The 19,787-nt window shown below is 39.5% G+C and overlaps 1 protein-coding gene across 2 annotated transcripts in view; it reads left to right on the forward strand.

The window, feature by feature from the left end:
- Window positions 1-275: 275 nt before the first annotated feature.
- lcor (ligand dependent nuclear receptor corepressor) overlaps window positions 276-19,787 on the forward strand; it is a 51,012-nt gene continuing 31,500 nt past the window's right edge. For both annotated transcript variants that reach the window (XM_035405552.1, XM_035405553.1), the window contains exon 1: window positions 276-386. In XM_035405552.1, the coding sequence (XP_035261443.1) occupies window positions 290-386 (97 nt within the window). In that variant the 5' untranslated portion in view covers window positions 276-289. The remainder of the gene's footprint in view (window positions 387-19,787) is intronic.

Below are 19,787 nucleotides of genomic sequence, written 5' to 3' on the forward strand. Positions count from 1 at the left end.
TAAAAAAAATGTCCTAAATGTAAACAATGAGAATCCGACCCTTAAGTACTCATATGTGTTCGTTTTTGCACATTCTTGCACAAAGGTAAAAATAAATACATTGAAATATGTTGCTGATTGTCCAAAAATATATCGCTTTATTTTGGTGGGCGTTTGATGTTAAGATTCCGCAGCAGCGCCCCCTCCCCATACTCCACCCATACACATACATTCAAAAAAAGTCTTCATGACGTATAAGCTGGGAAGCACCCAGCAGAACGTGTGCGCCTGCGGGAGGGGCCGATAGAAAATGGCGAGTCTGTGCAAAAGGCAGCAATGCACGATCGAGAGGCGCGGCTTTCGGCAGGAACTTGACTCGTGGCGGCATAAACTAATTCACTGTGTAGGTAAGCTAATTTCCCATTGCATGGACAACCTGCTGTAGAGCCTGATTGTGCGGTGTTTTAAGTGTGCACTTTGTTTTGTATTGGTTTGTCTACAAAAATCTCTATCCAACCTTCAAGAGCAGCACGGGGCGGCTTTTTTTGTCTCACTCGGCTGTTTCTTTCAGCGCTTTGCCTCCCTCTGGACCTTCCCAAAAATGCAGTTTGAGTTTTATAATACTGCTTTCACATTATCGTTCTTAAATTTGATGCCAGTGTTTGTTTTCAGATGGTTGAATTACAGACCGTGTTTTAATGTATATGTCTAATGTACGAAAATACCGTTTTTGCATAATTTCCCATTACTGTTTATTTATTGTACGGAGGGTGTATCACGTGAACAGCGGGAATTGTGCTTCAGCCAATCAGGGAACGTTCTGTTTTGCCAGGGTGCGCGCTCCTCGTTTTTATTGTACTGTATTTTTGTTGGGGGAGGACAATGCGCGTTCCCCTTATAATGAAGCCCGGCTCAATGCAGCGCGTTACCCTCTTGCCCTCGAATCGGCACTTGGGGAACGCGCATTGCTGCAATGGGGAAATGTCACTGAAAACAATTGTAAATTTTGGGAAGGTGGGGACAGAGGAATGACAGTGAAAATGACATTGATTTTACACCGTAGGCAAGGACGTCTAATGTTCATCAAAGGGCGCTTACTTTCTGAGATTATCTTTTAATAATTTAAAAACTGGTATTAGCTCATCATTTCTAACTTGTATTTTTTTTGGATTACCAGGATGAACGTAATTGTTATTATCCATAGGCTGCTAACGTTAGCTACCAATTGACATTTTGGCTTTGGGAGACGCGCTTTGCATTTCTGGTAGAACATCTTAATTTGGTATCTTATCGGACAATTAGCCACATGCTTTGTTAGTAATTGTATTGGGCAGCGAAATTACAAAGCTAGCTGGCTAGTTGACTGCAATATTTCTATTTCCAATCAACACATCAGGCTAGGCTATTTTGGGATGTTAGTCGGTTAGCTTGGTGGCTATCTTGCACTCTGTATATTCATTCCCCTCCCCCTTGGCAGAATGTTCATTAGCTATCTTTAATCCGTTTAAATCTGTATCTAGGTAAATTCGATGTTATTGAGAGATTATGGTTCACTTCATGATGATCTGTTCACCCAAACGTTTGCTATTTTTCAACACTGAATTCCATAAGCTCCTTATATCGGTAGCAAAGCTAAATAACGCAGCTGGATTAATTCATTTGTTTGTCAAAATGTTGGATAACACTGTATCATTTGACCCATGTCAACAGCCAGTTAACTTCAATTCAACCATAAAGATTGCCGCAATTATTGAAAACGTCATGCGATTGTTTCCTCGTAACTGACAAATAAACACATTGCACCGTAAGTGAATAGAAGTGCGAATAACGTTGTCTTTGTAGTTAAATTATAATAATTTGGCATTCCATCACCCGCCCCTCCCCCCAAAAAGGAAGCAAATATCTCCCCCCCCCCCCCCCCCCCCCCCCCCAAAAAAAAAAAAAAAAAAAAGATGTAGGCTATGGGCTACTGTGAAATCAAGCTTGTGCAAGGGCTCGCATGTGCCTGTGTGTGTCTCTCGCAGTTTGTTGACAGTATATCCACTGGAGCTGTTGCTGCACCTCTGCTATTGATTTAGGTATTGCTGCATTGTTATGCGTAGCCATAGGTGAGATGTCGCCACAGTGCCATTCAACACCCAGTTTTTCTTATTTTTTCCCTGTGCAATTACAGTTGATATTTCTTGGTAATACGGTTTGCAGTGTTATTAGAGATCTGTATGAAATTAAATGCATTATGAGAAGAGTGCTTAGTTAGTGGTCCTGGGTGCATCAAGTGCATCTGCTAAATTGTGTTGGTGCTAAATCACGATAATATTAATAATACTAATAATAATAATAATAGGCCTAATAATAAAAAATAACGGAATTCGGTTAAAGCATACGATCTATTAAAAAACACACTCCCTGTGTTATTATTGGGTCCCTATTTATTTCAAATTAATGCACAGAGCAATGCAGGGAGGGGAAAAAAATGAGGAACCTGAGGTGTAGCATAGCTACTACCAGTATGTAACATTGTTTACATTGCCAGAGGTGCTGTTTGTTATTGACATTTTGACCCATGCGGAGTAATCTGCTTTTTCCTGGAATCTGTTTTACTTTCATCTGTGCAATTGCTTTCTATGTGAAAGTTCAAAAGGTTTTAAAATGGTTTTGAATGATGACAAAAGAAAAGGTTTTGTTGAAAAATTATTTTTTGTTCTTTTCGCTTACATACTTAATTTTCAGGACATTGCTTCCCCTACTAAATGATTGTTTATCTTTACTGCACTAAAGTAATGTGAAAAGTTTGGAGTCACCGCTTATCAGCAAAAGTACCATCTTAATCTCAAAGTTGCTTGTTCTTGTCGACACCTACGTGTTCATGGAACTTTTTCACCCCATGTCCCTGCAGAGTTCAGTGCAGTTTATCTGCAGTGGATGGTGTAATTGGTTTTGACAGAAATATTTCCAAAAGTTGTTTTTGCAGGTTGCTTGATTGATTTCCCTTTTTTGTCTACTTAAAAAAATTAAAATGTAAACTCTGTATTACTTTTCAAAATGGGTTTCGTACTAATTATTGTTTTTATACACCGTTCCATATAGACAAATGATTATATGCTGGTGAGGTGTTCTTTTGAATGATTCAGAATGCGCTTTTATTGGATTTGCCTGAGGCTCCTGACTACTGCTATATTCCATCCTTGACCCACAGATAGCCTTTGTTCCCATATCATTCTAGCCTTTAAATCAATGTCATTGGATATTTCTGTGAAAAGAATAATTGTTACATAGTTAACTTTTAGCGTATGCTATTGTTTTAATTTTGGTGGAATAGAGCTTTGCCCCCCCCACCGCCCACTGCTGTTTAAAGGAAATCTAACCTGTTTATTTAGGCTATGGTGACACAGACATAAAACCCTGTGTAAAGGAAGATCATGGATGAGAAATTTGCACTCTTGTATCACAACACATTTCCTGTTTTCGAGGCACACATTTCGAGAATGTACAATTCCTTTGCGTAAAGCCTGAAATGAAAGCATTCAAAGTGATCATGTTTTTCGACATTCAAGTTGCTAATGAGAAATATCTGATTGATAGTGTGCAGTGTTTGTAGTGTCTGGCCTGTTGAGTGCAAATTAGCTATTTGATGAGTGCATGAGAGAGTAGAGTAGCCTACATACACCTTAACTACTGTTCTCTTTGCATGTGGGTATGGGTGCAACAGCAGTGACTGCAGAGGCAAATTGGCTTTTTAAAATGTTTGAGTACATAAAGGGGGGAAATGTGTTAAAAAAGGGAAAATTTCATTTTTCCAAAATTACTTTGGAGAGTCTATTCAGCAGACATGGAAAGGGAGAGTGAACTTAGACTGGCTGTGTGTTAAAGAAAACTAAAAACAACTCCTGCGTTAATGGAGCTATTGTTTATTTTTCTTGTGAGTTGTGGCATGAAAATGGATTTTAGGCAGTTAGATAACGACCTTAGACAGGTACTTAAAGGGGCAGTTCACCTAAAAATTAAATGTTTAATTTTGTTGTGCACTACTTTTCACCGAGGTACGACAACTGTGTATATCTGTGCCAGTCTCAACCAAAGTAATCTGGGGCGCGGTGTCATCAGTGATAAAACGATGTTGAAACGGTGGTATCTGGGAGAGTTGCAGCAGATATCTAGAATCTCTGCAAAACTATCTGGATGATAGATAGCATTCTGGGTAAGTGGAAATATAGCTTTATTTCATTTTTAGGTGAGCTACTCCTTTAAGCAAAATTTTATTAAAGAAAGCTAAGCATAGAGAACAAAAAATTCATTCATTTTCAATTCATTTTCTTAAAACAACTTTAACTGTTCTCCATTAAAGATGAGCCCATGAACATGAAAATGAACTGTATATAATACCATGATTAGGATATTTTAATGTAGCTAGAAAGAAAAAGGATGCAAAAAAAATGGTTTGCCAGGAGGTATGTAGGTAACGTGCTATGGGCAGCTGTTTTCCTGACCACATGGGCATTAATTTGTTTTCATAACAAACGCAAGTACATAGTAAGATTTAGCGTTTGTTGATGGCACGTCCAACTGCAGCAATAATGATTTGTGTAGTGATGCGTCTCACGGTCAGAAGTGTACTCTTGACCATTCTAGTGCTTACTGTGGCCAGCAGCTGTGCTTTGTGGCGCGTAGCTGACCGTAGTATCACTGAGGGAGGGACGGTTTCTGCTGGAGTACTCCCCACCTCGTTGCATAAGAGCGTTTCCTCTGGTCAACTGGCGCTTGTGGGCTGCCTGCACAAGCTACATCATATCCGATCACAGGTTTGGTGGTGCTGTGTGTCCATTCTCCTGAATTGAAAAGTGTGTCAGTGTTGGAATGTGCCAACAAATGTTTGGGTTTTACAATTGGGGAGCAACGTGGAAAAATAGAGGGTAACTGATTCTATCATTTTCTCTCTGCATTTGAACAAGAGTCAAGTTAATAAAATAATAATAAAGTATTATAATTAATTAATAAATACGATAAAATGAACTGGTTTCCTTTCTTCTTTGTGAGCCGTTTTCTTTAGTTTTCTGTTTTCCCCCTCTGATGATTAGATGTAACTAAAGTGTCTCACAACTGTGTTTTATTTGCTTTCTATACCATTTACCATTAACTGACAGAATAGCAGATGATTCAAAAGATTTTTTAGTTAAAAATAATGGATAAAGTAGAAAATATTTAGACTTGGTGATACTGTTGATTGGCCATGCAGTCTCCATTCTTAATAAAAATGGTAATTCACTTTTTGTTAGGGTACCACTCATGTAATAAGATGTTTAATAGAAAGTTTGACAGTGTAATGAAGCTGTTCGAATGAAATGGAATTTGAATGCGTTTTGATTTTAGGGTAGAACTTGAGCAGTGCTTTTTTGCAATTCATATTACAGTTTTCTTTCATGTTTGCTCTCTTTTATGGCCACAGGCGGTATCTTTAACTATCAGTCACCCATTTTGGGCCTCACCAACAGGTATATTGTATATCTTTTTTTGTGTAATTTTTTGTACCCTTTCACTCATACTGTGAACCCAGTCCCAATTGCATGAACCAAAGAGTGCCATACATTTTATCTGTTGAATGTGGGAGGGAGAATGCTCTTCGTTATATGAATATGTACTTTGGTTTAAGCAGTACTTCTGCCTAAGTGCGGCTGCACAGAAGTCCATCTGAAGCAGATGCCTCATTTCAGAAAGAGCGCACCTTGCTTTGTTGTGCAGTTGAATCTGAATTGAGCTGATTGTGAAAAATGGCACCACTGCCCTATTGTATTTATTTCATTTCTTTTGGTGTATATATAATTTTGAGGAGGGATGTTTTAATTGCTTAGGATTTGGAGTATAATTTATCTGCCCATTGAATCACATGATGGAAGTGCAATTTAACCAATGTCAAAAAATCTAACTTAATTCATTTGAAAATTATTACGCACGGGGATGGCGAAACTATTCATTCTGAATGTTTAGCCTGGACTACTACACACACTAACACGTGGCCTTTTTGTTTACACACATGGCCTTGTTTTACAGTGTCTGCCATTCGCTACTTAAGCTTTATTCTGACACTGATAAGCGCAGAAAATAAATCCCTCCATTTTTTGGTCCTCTTGCTGTAGCATCAGGTGATGAGCTTATCAAAGATGGGGCCAGATGTAGGGCTAGTGATTTATCGTAGAACAAATGATTTAGGTTTTAAATATACACACATTCGCGTTCGCACGCACACAAGCTTACAAATGCATTTAGCCACTTGCACAGTTTTCACGTTTTGTCGTCTCAGAGATTTAAGTCATGAGCCATGATTGTGTCCATGAGCCGGCCGTCCTTATCAGTGCTTTTCACAGTAGGCAACGCTTTGCATTTCAACAAACTGTACCAATTTAGTGTCATATGACCAAAAACCTCACTTAATTTGTAAAAGTGCTTTCTTGCAAACTCAAAATGGAATTTGAGATGGGGTTTTTTTGCCACTAATGGTTACTCTCTTGAAAATGTTATACTGGCCAGTTGGCTCGTGGAGAATTTACCCCTCGTCTTAGCCACTGAATATTGTAGCTCTTTCGAAGTTTCTGTTGGGGTCATGGAGGTTTCTGACTAGTTTCATCTTTCTTGGCTGCTCTGTTTTGAGGGACAGACAGATATTGGGTAGTTTACTGGTAGAACAATACACTTACCCACTTCCTTATGGTTGACTTCACATTCAAAGAGGTTCAGTGCAAGTTTGTATACCTCTCTCCTGGCCGTTCACTACCTTTATTGCTTGGTTTTTTTGGAAGCTCCTTGAAGCTTTGCTGAATATTCACCACCTTACTGAAGTGCGTTGCAAGGGCTGATGCATTTCATTTTGTTTATTTATTACCACGACAAAGGGAGTACTTGCATAATCAAGGCATCTTCATTTTTTATTGGGAAATATTTACATAGGCCATTTTGCTATGCACACACATGCAAACTTTTAAAATGTAACTATTTGTTTTACTTCTTTAGATTTTCCTGGTCCATGGTGCGTTATGATAAAATAACTGGAGATGATTCTGGAATTTCTCAGAGGAACCACATGATTTGCTGTTGATGTGATGTTCCGGACACACATATTTGCTGTCAAACCCCTCCTAAAACATGACCATGAGAAATCTAGGGATGTCACTGCATTTTATATCGCTGCTTTCCTTTCATGATCGGCTGTATTGCACTTCTGTTTCATTTTTCCTTGATTAAATCAGATGTCAAGATTTAATTACTTCTTTCCACTTGCTGAGCTTTAGGTCACACTGCTCAAAACCCAAGATTTTAAAAAGAAAAGAGGTTTGTGAAATGACAGTTTCATAGCATTGTGCTCTCCATAGTATAGATCCTTGACCTTGTAAAGTAACAGTTTTTTGTGCAGTGCTATTCAGTGCTTTTTCACCTATTTGTAAAGGATGGAATCCCAAGCACTCATTTAATGTTCTTTTGCAACAACTTTAAATGGTTCCTTACAGCATTTTGGCAATTTTTTTTTATTACTTTCTCAGTTGGTGTTTTTTGAATTGGAATATTTTTATATTCACCTGTGGGTAGTGAATAAAGGGCATCACAGTTGCACATAGAATTGACTACCTGCTGGGACTTTTGTGAGTGGGTGGGCCAGTTCCTGCAGTCTTAACTTTTTCCATGCTCCAATTGAATGAGGCTTTTTTTTTTTTTTTTAGATCTTTTCTTTGCCATTTCCTTGCTACTGTCTCCTTGCCGAGACTTAAAAAAATGCATGAACAACATCTGAGAAGTCTCTTTGGGTGCTGAATTTCTCCTGTACTACATTAACAACTGTTTGTGTGGAAGCTTTGCATGGAATCTGGCAGTGATTCCAATGAATTTTTTTTGCTGCTTTTTGTGTACAATTTTTGGTAAACAGCATTACCTTTTTACATGGCATATTTGCATGGAATGCATGACGTGCTTAATATAGGATAAGCCTTATGGGGTGAGGGGGGGCTCTGTTAGAATTTAAGTCTTAAAATTAGTTTCAGTGTTTTGGGCGGCTGAGGAGACATACCAAGCATATTTAAGTATTAAAGCCTCTCGAAAAAGAATTGTTTGCTATTTTCAAGGATATTTCTTTTCGCTAATTTGCGGGCTGATTTTAAACAGGCCCCCTCCTGCCTTCCCTCTTCCCCTTTAATTAACGAATGTCTGCCGTTGCCTTGAAACGGCATCACCGCGTCCTCCAATCAGGATCTTTTTGGGACTAACATCAGTTGTCCCAGTAAACTCATTTAGATTTAATTTGCACAGGGGAAAGTGTAATTTTTTTTTGCCGCGAGAACAGCTGTAGTGTCTTCACACGCCCGACAGCGGTGCATCTGCGGCGGCCCGGATTTGCGCCGTGTGAATGATCTCCTTTGTGCGAGAGGGAAATAATGAGCCAAGACTTCATGTGAAAATCATATGATGAAACCGGCGCTGCTCTAAGAAGCGGGCAAAAAGACATAAGGGAAAATTTGAGGCGCTGATTGTGTCATGACAATTTGATCAGTGCTTGTTTTTTTCTTTCTTTCTTTTTTTTTTGCTTTTTGTTGGAAAACGCCATATAGTTTTGTTTTTGGATTTCGTTTAATTTTGTGTTTCCGGTTAATCCCACATCAGTGTAATTAGTTTACATGATAATCGTCATGGAAATGCTGTCATTACATCGTATTATTTGTTTGGTTTGTTTGTTTAGCAGCTTTCCAAAAAGCTAGCCCCTTGGCAGTGCCCGACATTGGAGACATTTAGCCTTCTTTATCAGTTCTCCATTTAATTCCCTCTAAAACTCCCTAATTAAAACAGTGTAATGTGTTTTTGAAATGGGTTTATATATAAGCCAAGGTGTGATACCAGTTCTGGTGTGTATGTTACTTTATGGGTATATGGCTGGTGGAGATTCAAGTATATGAACCTTTGATGTCCTACATACTATTTGGGGTTCTTTCATTTGAAGCATTTGGGGGAGGGGTGTACCTGGTCATGTTAAGTATAGCTTCTTCCTCTAGCCACAGAAACAAGAACTAATCATAGCAGATTTGGATATTTGGCCTTTATTTTATAGTGCTTGACAGAATTTTCAACAGGCCTAATTTCTCCTTCAGGCCCAAATCCAGCAGTAGCTTTGCTGCCAAATCTTATTTATCTTGAAGCTATGGCTCACCTGTCATTCAGTTTGGAAATTAATTTTCCTGTGTTTCTGATTCACGACATGCTGCATTTTAACTGTCAATCCTGGGTGTTGAAAGGGTGAGCTAGCACTTCATTGTTGCAAGCTGTATGCAAAGGCTTAATTGCATGAACAGCCTAGTGCTTTAAAATCTGTTTTGATCCTAGACCTTCCGGCCTGGAGGCATTGGCGGAAAGCACATCTCAGAAGAAGGCCGTTTTCTAATTGTGCACAACGCTTATTTGGAGATTTTTGTTGTCAAGGCTCATTTGACATTATCTTTGTTATCAGTGTGTCTTAGTCCTGGAAACCTGAGTTCTTTCTGAGCTGTAGTAAACACAAAAAAAAGAAACCCCAGTTCTTACCCTGTCTTACTGCTACAACCTCCTCCAAAACATACTCTGCCCCTTTTTTCACTGCACAGTCTACCAATTTGAGATTCCGTTGCGGGAGTACATGTTGACAGTGCTTTGCTGGTCTCCTTCTCCTGCTTACATTTTTTACATGCACATAAGTACCAGAAAGGTGACAGATTTGATGCTCAGCTGATGCTATAAATAAAGTGAAAATGTGAAGCTCAAAAGGTAACCTAATCACTGTCACCTGAACTGCTTATTTTTTCTTCATTTATCATTTTTTCTGCCAGTCTCACAAAGGTATACATAAACCCAGTAGCAAGTAATAATGTAAGCATGCTAAAATATTTAATTACACAAATCACAAATATAGTTGCATTCAGTGCTTGACTTTAACATCCGTCTGCCTCCAGATGAGGGTAGAATTTGGCAGGGGTGTGCAACTCTTACTAGCTACTTTGGCGTGTGACCTTTTGGTAGCATTTTCTATGAAAACATTTCTGGTGGTTTACAAAAGTGGTACTACAACTCCCATGAGCACTGGGTGCACACTGTGGGCTCATCCCTTTGGCCATCCACTTCGCCCTCGTTCTCGCTGCTTCAGTGGGAGAAGGCGAACTCAGCTGAAATCAAACGGCAGGCGAACGCGGTGCTGCATACAGATGTGTGCGTACCTGTACTCACTGCGGCTTCAGAGTAATCCTTTAGTGACAGTCCAGGCCAGCGGAGAGTGATTCATATTCTTCAGCTCTGATCGGAAAACCCAGAAGTGATAACGATTGCAGCGCCAAACGCAGAAAACAACAATGGTTTGGTTTGGCATGAACTTCAACCTCAGGCTTTTCTGTGACTTGGACAGATGGACGTCCATGATTTCAAAGTTGCTTTAGTTTATTTCGCGCTGCAAAAAAAGAAAAGTCGCAGTCTTCGGGTTTAACCGGTGGCATATAGTGCATGAACCTACACCAGTGTAGTTATTGCCACACTGCCAATACTGGTATTTTGTAATTGCAATTTAAATGCATCAACAGAGCTTCATCGTTGACATAAATGAATATAAGCACATTGTACATGACATTATTTTTATTTGCATTGCAAAATTGTGCACGCTTCATCAGCATTATTTAAAATTGTGGATACATCTACTCTTTGTTCTCCACACAGACAGATTTTGTTATTTAAGGCTACATTTACACCGCCTGGTAAAGGTGACCCAATTCCAATTTTTTGCTCACATGCAGCACAGATCTGATATGTATGTATTTATTTAATGTTTATTTGATAGGGACAGATACATTTAAACATAGATTATTGTCAAACAATGTCCAATGCAATGTATCACAGCATTTATAGCATATGCTAATTTCCAATGCTTGTCCCTAGATGGGCTTTTCAAACACACACACACATAAAATCAAAATGTGAACTACGAACAGTAAAAAAACACATGGAATCTGATATTTTAATATTTTATATTTTTTCCGTTTCAGGCCACGTTCATATGTGGAAATAAATCCAATAGGAATCGGATATCTGACTGTCATTGAAACGCACAGATTTGAATTTCCCGGTCATTGCAATCTGCTTGTCATTCAAATTGTGTTATTCTCATACTTTCTATATATTAGGCTACATGCACAACCACTCCCCGCTGGTAACGGTGAATGTTATTAGAAGTTAAATGGAGGACGAAGGCTCAGTCCAGTGGCGAATACCAAGGTTACGTGCCTTTTAAGTAGGCCTATGTGGGGTGAAGAGTCTGCATAGGCCGAAATACAGGGGATGTTTATTGTGGACCAAAGAATGTTTCGAAAAGCAATAGCTTGAATTATTATTTCTGTCTCGTTTTGTGTCCATTGTAGGTGGCAATATGGCCGTGGCAGTGTGGTTGTTTACTTTCGTATCGGTAACCAAACGGGCTGTTGCAAGTATAAACCATGTAAACACTGGTTTCCGATATGGGTCACTTTTATAAGGAAATAAAATAATCGGTAAAAAAAAAATTGTGACTGGGCATCAAGACCTGTGGTGTAAACGTAGTCAAAATGCATGAAGCACATGTTTTGCTAAAGATAGAATTTTAGATTTTTTAGATAGATTTTGCTACTCACACACATAGACACACAGTTTTCTCAGGTTGGATAGCTATAATGGTTTCTGTTCAAATAAGGTTTGAACAGAAACTAGGTTTCTGTGCTAGTTTAGCATCACAAAATGGAGATTTCAATTAACTGCTTTGTGAAATATCCTAAATCATTACTTGCCCCTTTGAGCACGTGGCTGAGCATTTGTACTTGTCCAGTGACTGGTTTTACTTGGCCTGGGCACTCTCTGGAAAAATGTTTAAAGGTAACTTCCTAAATACAGAATGAAGCGTAGATTCTTGAAAGATGTTGTATGGAGGAACCTCCTTTGCAATATGTTAACCAATCTTACAAAACACTATAAAATAATCTTTTATCCTTTGTGAAGGGAAGATACACAAAATTGTATCTTGTTTCTCTGAGCAGTTGCAATAACAAAAAAATACAATTTCCCAAATTGTTGATGTGTGTATTTATGTACACATGCACACATACACACACACAAAAACATACAATGTACACATAAAATAATGTGGTTAGACTGTTGCTTGAGGGGGCACTGTCAATGTCATAAATAAAGGAATGACTCAGCATTTTGAAGTGGGGGTGGGGTTCGTCATATTGAGCTGAGATGTTCGGCTCAGATTGCTCTCAACCTTCCTGCCACCTGAGAACATCAGTGCACAGGGTGCAAGTGAATGCAGTCTCCTCTCTTACATTATTGGACCTGCTACTGCTTTGGAGGTGGGCCTTATAGGGTAGGCCTACATATGGGGGAAATGATTGTTTCTTGACATTTGAATTGCCGTACTTTGTCTAGTGTATGTGTACACTATTTTCTATTGTTTGCTAAATCACTCTTTTTGTTTTCCTGGAGAACTTTGGTGAAGTGTGAAGTTGCACAAAAATCGCTGCAGAGAAAAATCAGTTTTAAAAAAATAAATCAGTTTTGAATCTATGTACTTTTTTCCCCCAATTTTGAATGGCAAATTGTATCCACCGGCCTGTTACATCGCTGCAATGTCATGTCTTCTGTTTGGCATAGTGCAGACAAGCACAAGTCTCCTGAAACTGCCAGCCACCGCTGTTGTTCACACCACACTTCAACATTGTGCATCGTGCATGAGCTGTGCTCTCACTTTGTTGTAGGAGTAAACGCAGTGAATGCAGGTATCTGAGCTACCAGGAGGGGCATCGTCCTCGTGCAACGAAGCAGGGAAAAGCCAGCCAACTGCAGCCCTCTCACCGGTGGAGAGCTGTGTTCCCACCACGTCTCCTGGCCACAGTCAGCATTCGCACAGACGGGATTTGACTCCAGACTGTGAGGGCCATATTTGCACCAAGAAGTAGTACTTTAGCATAGAAGAGTCTGAATTCCCTTAATTCCTGTAAAAAAAAGCTGGTGAGGTTTCCGCAGTGTAAAGAAAGAAAGAGAGAAGCAGGAATTTTGGGATTCAAACAGCAAGTGATATGGTCTTCATGTATCCAGTAATGTGAATGCTGCATTTGTTTCTGAAGACTTAAGGATTTGAGAAACTGACCCCTAGCTTCACTGGAGAAGTGCTATGCAATTAGCTGGAAGAATTTTAGCTGATGCTATCTCTAATGGGTGTTTGGCCATTTATATGAAAATCAGTTTTTTGGTGCTTATATCAAGGCTGGTTTTTGCTTGATGGTGTTTGTTTGTGGGTGTGCACACATGCTCATGTTTATTGATAATTTAATTGAAAGTTTTTGTAGATTTTACACAGATATTGACACACACATGCACACACACTCACTTGTGCCTGGGCTCTCATACACGCACTCACAAACATCCAGGTTTTTTTAGAGAGTGTATGTTCCAAGTGTATGCTTTAAGGTTAATAGAACTGCTATGCCTTTGGGATAGCACTGCTCTCTCAACTGAGTAGATGCACACAGATGTAATCAGCATGGAACTAACAGAGAATGCAATTGGCGTAAAATATGTGCTGCCACATTGCTTGTGGGCAGATTGGGGCCCCGTTTATTTATTTTGCATTAAAAATATGTGCAAATCTCAAATCTCCTAATTTTACTTGACTTTGTGGATTAGAGCTTTGGGCAAAATGGAGCGAAGCCATCTTAATGTTGTGCTTTCCATAAAAATTTTTATGTCATAATTCTTCGTCAGCACCACCGCAGATTTTAGAGTGTGGTCTTTGCTGTTGTTTGTATTGCATAACCAATACTGCAAGCAGTTGGAAAAGGTAAGTAAGAAAATCTGTCTGGTTACTTTATGTCCCTGTAAAAATGTATCCTAATTTTTGAACAGTCTCTTAAAGGCTGTTCAGTAGTCTTTAATTAGTCAAAGACTTAAGGTTAATTCAAACCTTTCTATCAGAGAATGAAAAATAAAAGTATTCATCTTGATAAAAATTTAAAAAATACTTGTACAAATGTGTTCAGAGGCCATATTTACACAGAACTGATTTGAGAATGCATCACTTGCAGATGGCCGTTACATGTGCTTTTAAGATTATTTTTGCTATTAAGTTTGGTTAGTATTTCTCCATATGTTCAATGGTTGTTGTTTTGTGTTGAGGATCAGCATGATTTTGAGTGTTCTAATCCACTTTGTAAGCAGAAATGTATTTTTTGTGTTTGCTTTGATAATATAAGGGACTTCTTTATATTAACATATAAATTGCCAAAAGAGCGTCACCTCTGAAAGGTTTTGCCCTAACATTTTCTGAATATAAAGGAGCAGGAATTGTGGGGAATATTTTTTGAAGGGGTTGGGTTCCCACTATAAATAACCTGCATTTACTATTATTCCTTTCTAAAATCCAGCATTGGGCATTAAAGTAATGACATATATTTGGTGCTCAAACCTTGTCTTGGGCACTAATCATGCACATTAAAAGCTTTTGAAATCCCTGCTTTTTCTAATGGTTTTCATGATGCCAAATATCCGCATATTTGGAGCTGTCATCTTGAGCCCCCTGTTTTTCAGAGTAAAGTTCGACACTTCATTTGGATTTCCTTCACTTTCCAGCACAGCTGGAGTGGAGGGCATGGTGTCACTCAAATTTTTTTCCCCCCTTCCTTCTCAATCCAGATATAATTCAAGGGAGATCTAGGTCAGGAGAGGGCTAAATGAGATTGTTTAACCTCATCTCAATATAATTCTGCCACACTCTCTGTCAGTGTGTATAGTATGTTGGTTTAAAAAAAAAAAAAAAAAAAACTGTGGTGGGGGAGGGGGTGTGTCATGCGTGGGCCTGGATTGAAGTGGACTTTTAAAATCCAATCTGTCGCGTGGACCTGAGTAGAGGTCTGACACCCACACACACACATCATTGCCGCTTTGCACTTCAGCGGCATTAAAGCGGGTCGCGGAGATGTGCGGAGCCGTTCTGCGGCGTGTCTGTGTTTGTTTTTAATTGAGATCCAGGGATTCATAATTGATGCGAATGGAGGTGCTTTCGCCCGGCTCCCATGTTGCGCTTAACATTTCCTGACCTACATGAGCTCACGATCGGGCGAAAGCATTGTTCTGCTGAACGCCGGCAGGCAGTCAGCTCTGCATCTGTCTCAGGGCACCTGCCCGTGACGGCATTTAGCGAGGCTTATTTTTGCCAGCTTGTTAGACAGGGTAACGTGTTAAGTACGACACTGGAGGTTGTTCGTTTTAGCCACACCGGCGTCTGACGCTGAATATTGACATGGTAATGTGGATTACCCGCCCTGGCCTGTTTACTCTTGAGAATCGGCTGCTTTTGGAGGCATGTGCAGTCTTTTGTTTCTCTGTTCAGATGTAAAACTCATCAAGCCCATGCAGACCTACTGTGAAAAATGTCGGCTTCTCGGTATGCATTTCCTTATTATAATAGATTTTCTTTCAGTGTTTTGCATTTTGGTAAAACTTGTGAGAAAATCATTATAGCCTAATCTTCACAGTTTCCCCATGTTTTGGGAAAAACCTCAACTGAAAGAGCTTTTAAAATAAGGTGGTAGGTGGGCTATACGGCAGCTAATTTATATTTTGGAATTGTTTTGAAAGCATTAGGATATAAAATAAGCTACTATGCTTTGGAATCTGAAGAAATATCATTTGTCATATTTTTGGTAACATTTTTCAGGGGTCTAGTTCTGACAGATACACCTCTTTTGTTTCAGAGGATACTGTCATTTTCTGTATGATACCCTTGAATGAGAAACCGTTTGTGACTGGCAGGTTATACATACATCGTTGAAGTTTGTGTGTCAACAGAATAAATACATGTTATCCATGCATGTCTCTCTGCATTTCATTTCAAATCTAGGCTAATTTACAAATAAACAGATGAATGTTTTATCTATTTTTTTCCTTTATTCCCCAATTTTGACTGCACAACTACTATATTGATTTCTGTATAATAAGACGATAATATGGAATATTGACCCAGATTTGTGCCTTTGTACAGTAGAATGTCACCACAAGCAAAGTCTTCAAACTGTTAATTGCCAGAGAATTCTTATCATGCTGTATAGACCATCAGTTTTTCTAACAGCCTAATGAATCTGAATAGTTTGAAGGCCATGTACACAGTATAGGCTGTTGCTTTTTGCTACTAGGGCTTTTAAAATGGTGAAAAGTATTACTCCACAAAGTCCACATTGACTAGCTAGAGAAAGAAAGGCGAGCATAGATGTCGGCATAAATAGATGTTCTTTGTTCTGTGTCCTCACACATTGATGTTTTGCCAGTTTTAAATTTCAGTAATAATGATCGGGCTATTCAGCAAGTGTTCAGTTGTAAATTAACTTCAAACGGGGATGTCTGAAGGTGCTGGTCTGCTTGTTTGCTGGCTAGCAAGCCTGACTAACAAGCTGATTTCTAAATACATTGGTAAAGTCTTAATTAGGAGGATGTCACAGACTATAGTATCTTTCATTTTTCAAATGGTTTGCTGTACAAAAGGACAGAGTTGTTCCCTCTCATTTCAGTTCAAGAGCAGGCAAAACACCACGATTATAAATAGGATACAGATTGACTGATGTATGAGAAACTGAGAAAAATAGGCTATTTAATTAGTAGACATGTGGTAATTTAGCCTGGTGTCACTTAGCACATTATTCAAACACTTTGAAGTCCTTAGGTTAAGAATCTACATCCACATTACTGTAGATGAGTTTAATGCACAACTTTTTCCTTTTTCTCCAATATTCTTTTAATGGCTGGAAAATACTGAACTAATTTAGTCAACCTAATATGTAACAGAATGAGTTCATTACTGAGGAAAAATGTGGTTTTGAAAAGTTAATAGAGGTAATCTAACCAATTCAATTCTTTTTATACCGATATTTGCTTAAAAGGAGGCTATCAAAGATTTTTCTTGGTCAAGTACGAAGTAAAAAGGCAATTCTTATGTCATCTGAGACAATCTTGTTTCAGTTTTTATAGTTTCATGGTTTTGTCTGCCTTTGGTGCTTAGGTAGAGGTTCTTGTCATAAGAAACGTAGTCACAATGTGAAGGAATGGGTTCCCTTGACCAAGGTAAATTGCATCAGTGTATAAGATGTACAGTTACAATATAAGGGTTGTCAATTGCATTTGAAAAGAATGGTTTTCTAATCTTGCACTAAATGCAAGTTGGAAAATAGATTCTTCCTCCCCCCCCTTCCCAGTGAAAAGACTTGTTTGATAGCCTTGTTCTCTCCAGACTTTAGAAACTGCTTTTACTGAGAATGTTGCATGTGCTGTGTGTAAATTGTATTCAATCCTCTGTGACCCTGACAACCTACTTGTCTCCGCTCCCTGAATATGAATATCCACAGTAGGCGGTATTGCCATTTCAGCTTGTGGACAAAAAAACGGAGAAACATGCAGCAAAGAAAAGACATTTTGGAAGTGGTATAATGATTTATTGAAATTGCAGGGATTTCTTTGGGATTCAGTACAAATGAACAATGCCGCATGCGGGCAAAGCTTCATGCATTGACGGCTGTTAGGATCTGAGCTTTCCATTGCTGTCTGGGGTAGTAAACATGCTCTGCTGGGTGCTTTACTGATATGAGTGCAAGTCGTTGCCTATCTGGGTGAATAAAGAAGCAGATGCCAAGTATCATTGATGGTCAGGCAGATCCTTGAGCCAAAAATGCAATTAGGGAGACCCAACTTTTAAGGTAGAACAAACTGCAGAGGACAGATTAATGATTCAGTGCATGATTCAAAACTGTCAGTGCGACTTGAGCTAGTCTTTTTTTCTCCCGTTTTCAGCTACCAATTTTTTTCCCCTTTGTCAGAAATATCTTGTTTGTTTGTAATGGAGATGCATCTAATGTCCCATTGGGCATCATACGGGGTGCAAAAATTATGTACAATTTTTTTAAATCATAAGGCCATCCTATGGACTTCAAGGTTCACCCTCTTGCCATCATCTATAGATCATGTGGCACTGGTGTGCCAACAAATTGTTGTCATGACACAGAACTAGCTTGGTTTACTCCCTCCCCGAGCAGCCCACCTTTAACCCTGATGCTCACCAGTGGCTCTTTCTCTTTCATTTCCTCTTCTTGCTGCTAGCGTAGGAGATGGGAAGAGACCAACAAAGCATCACCACGGACTTCCAAAGAGTCAGTTGTGGAAGTTCCAAATACCCTCCGATGCATGATGGGTCAGAAGGAAACAAAGCTTGCCTTAGGGATGCATGGCCACGCCCGTGAAGGGTGAAGGGTGTGATGCAGATCAAGACCGAATGAGTCGATTTCGTAAGCGTCCCATGATCTCCTCAGGCCGCCTGTCTGTGTGACAGGGCCCAGTTGTCCGAAAGGTCAGCCGCGTGCCGTTGTGGTAAACGGATCTCATACGTTTAGGCACCCAGTCCACCTTCAGCTTCCTTGCCCGCGTTCTTCGCTGCTTTCCCTTTCCCATTTCCTGCTGTAGTGCCGCGGATTGCGTGGACCGGCAGAGCAGCCCCTTGGACGTACTTCAGCAAATTATTTGCTGAAAAGCAGAAGTGCCCCATGGTTCAGTATACAGGCTGAGGACAACTCCTGAGAGGCTGCAGGTGCAGGGCAATTGCATTCTCATTTTAGATAAGCTGGCATTGTTAATCGTACCGGAGCATAACCTATGAACTTTTAAGTCCATAGGCCTACTCCTTAGGTCTGCCCATCAGTCAAATTGCAAAGGTGATCCACCAACCGAATATCTGCTACTGTGCACGTAATATCTAGAGTGTGATGTGGCATATTACTGCAACTGCTGCTCTACGGTGAAATCCCTCGGTTGTGGTATTGTAAGTGATTTCCTCTTCACACAGTGGAACTGCTTAAACACTGTCAATGTTTATCTTCCTGATTCCAGATGAAGCTTATTGGGTGTGAATGTTTTTGGAACAGGGTAGCATCCTGTTGGGATCAGCTGAAACTGTTAAGCGGCTGTGTTTTTTCATACATGGAGCGATAGTCAGCGCCTCTTTCTGCTTATAGCCTACCTGTATGTATTCTGTTGCATTTTTCTTACTAATCGCCAAGGAAAACAAAAGAAATGAATGACTGCGGTATGCTGCACACTGTGGTAATTCTGGGAAAACCTTGAGCCCAACCATTGGGAGCACAGCATGCTAACACGCCTGACATGAATTATCGAGAATAGCGAATTCGCATTTCGGTTTCTGTAATGGATTTGTGTCCCATGCCAGAGGGATGTTCCAGGGAAGAGTCAACTGACTTCAAAATGCTTGTGCCCTAAATGTCATATCTTGAATCCCCCAATCTACCTAATTCTTATTATCTTTTATTACTGAAGGTATTTTCTTAAATGTGTTTTCTCCCTTATTTGCTTGCGATGTGGTGGAACCATTAATTAAAAAAAAAAAAATATATATATATATCGTTCTCTATTATGCTGGTTACATTTGTACATTCTTTTTTTCTTTAACAGCTTGGTGCTTTAGGGAGATTTAATCACGGTTAACAGCGTACCCTCCTCCCCTTGTTGCGTTTCTAATGATTATTGATTCTACTGTGGTTTCTCATTAACACTTTATTCAACACCTCTTCTCTCTGAGCAGTCGCTGTTGCTGCACGCCAGTGCGGTGGAAAGCCAAAGAGTGGTAGTGTTGCCTGAACGATGCGAGGTGCAGGTGTGTTTTCTTGCAGGTGTTCTTTAGAAGGTGTTCTTTTTTTTTTTTTTGCATTGGTCCAGGTATTTTTGGCCAAACTGTTTTG

Source organism: Anguilla anguilla, chromosome 2 (assembly GCF_013347855.1).
Source record: "Anguilla anguilla isolate fAngAng1 chromosome 2, fAngAng1.pri, whole genome shotgun sequence".
Lineage (NCBI taxonomy): Eukaryota > Metazoa > Chordata > Actinopteri > Anguilliformes > Anguillidae > Anguilla > Anguilla anguilla.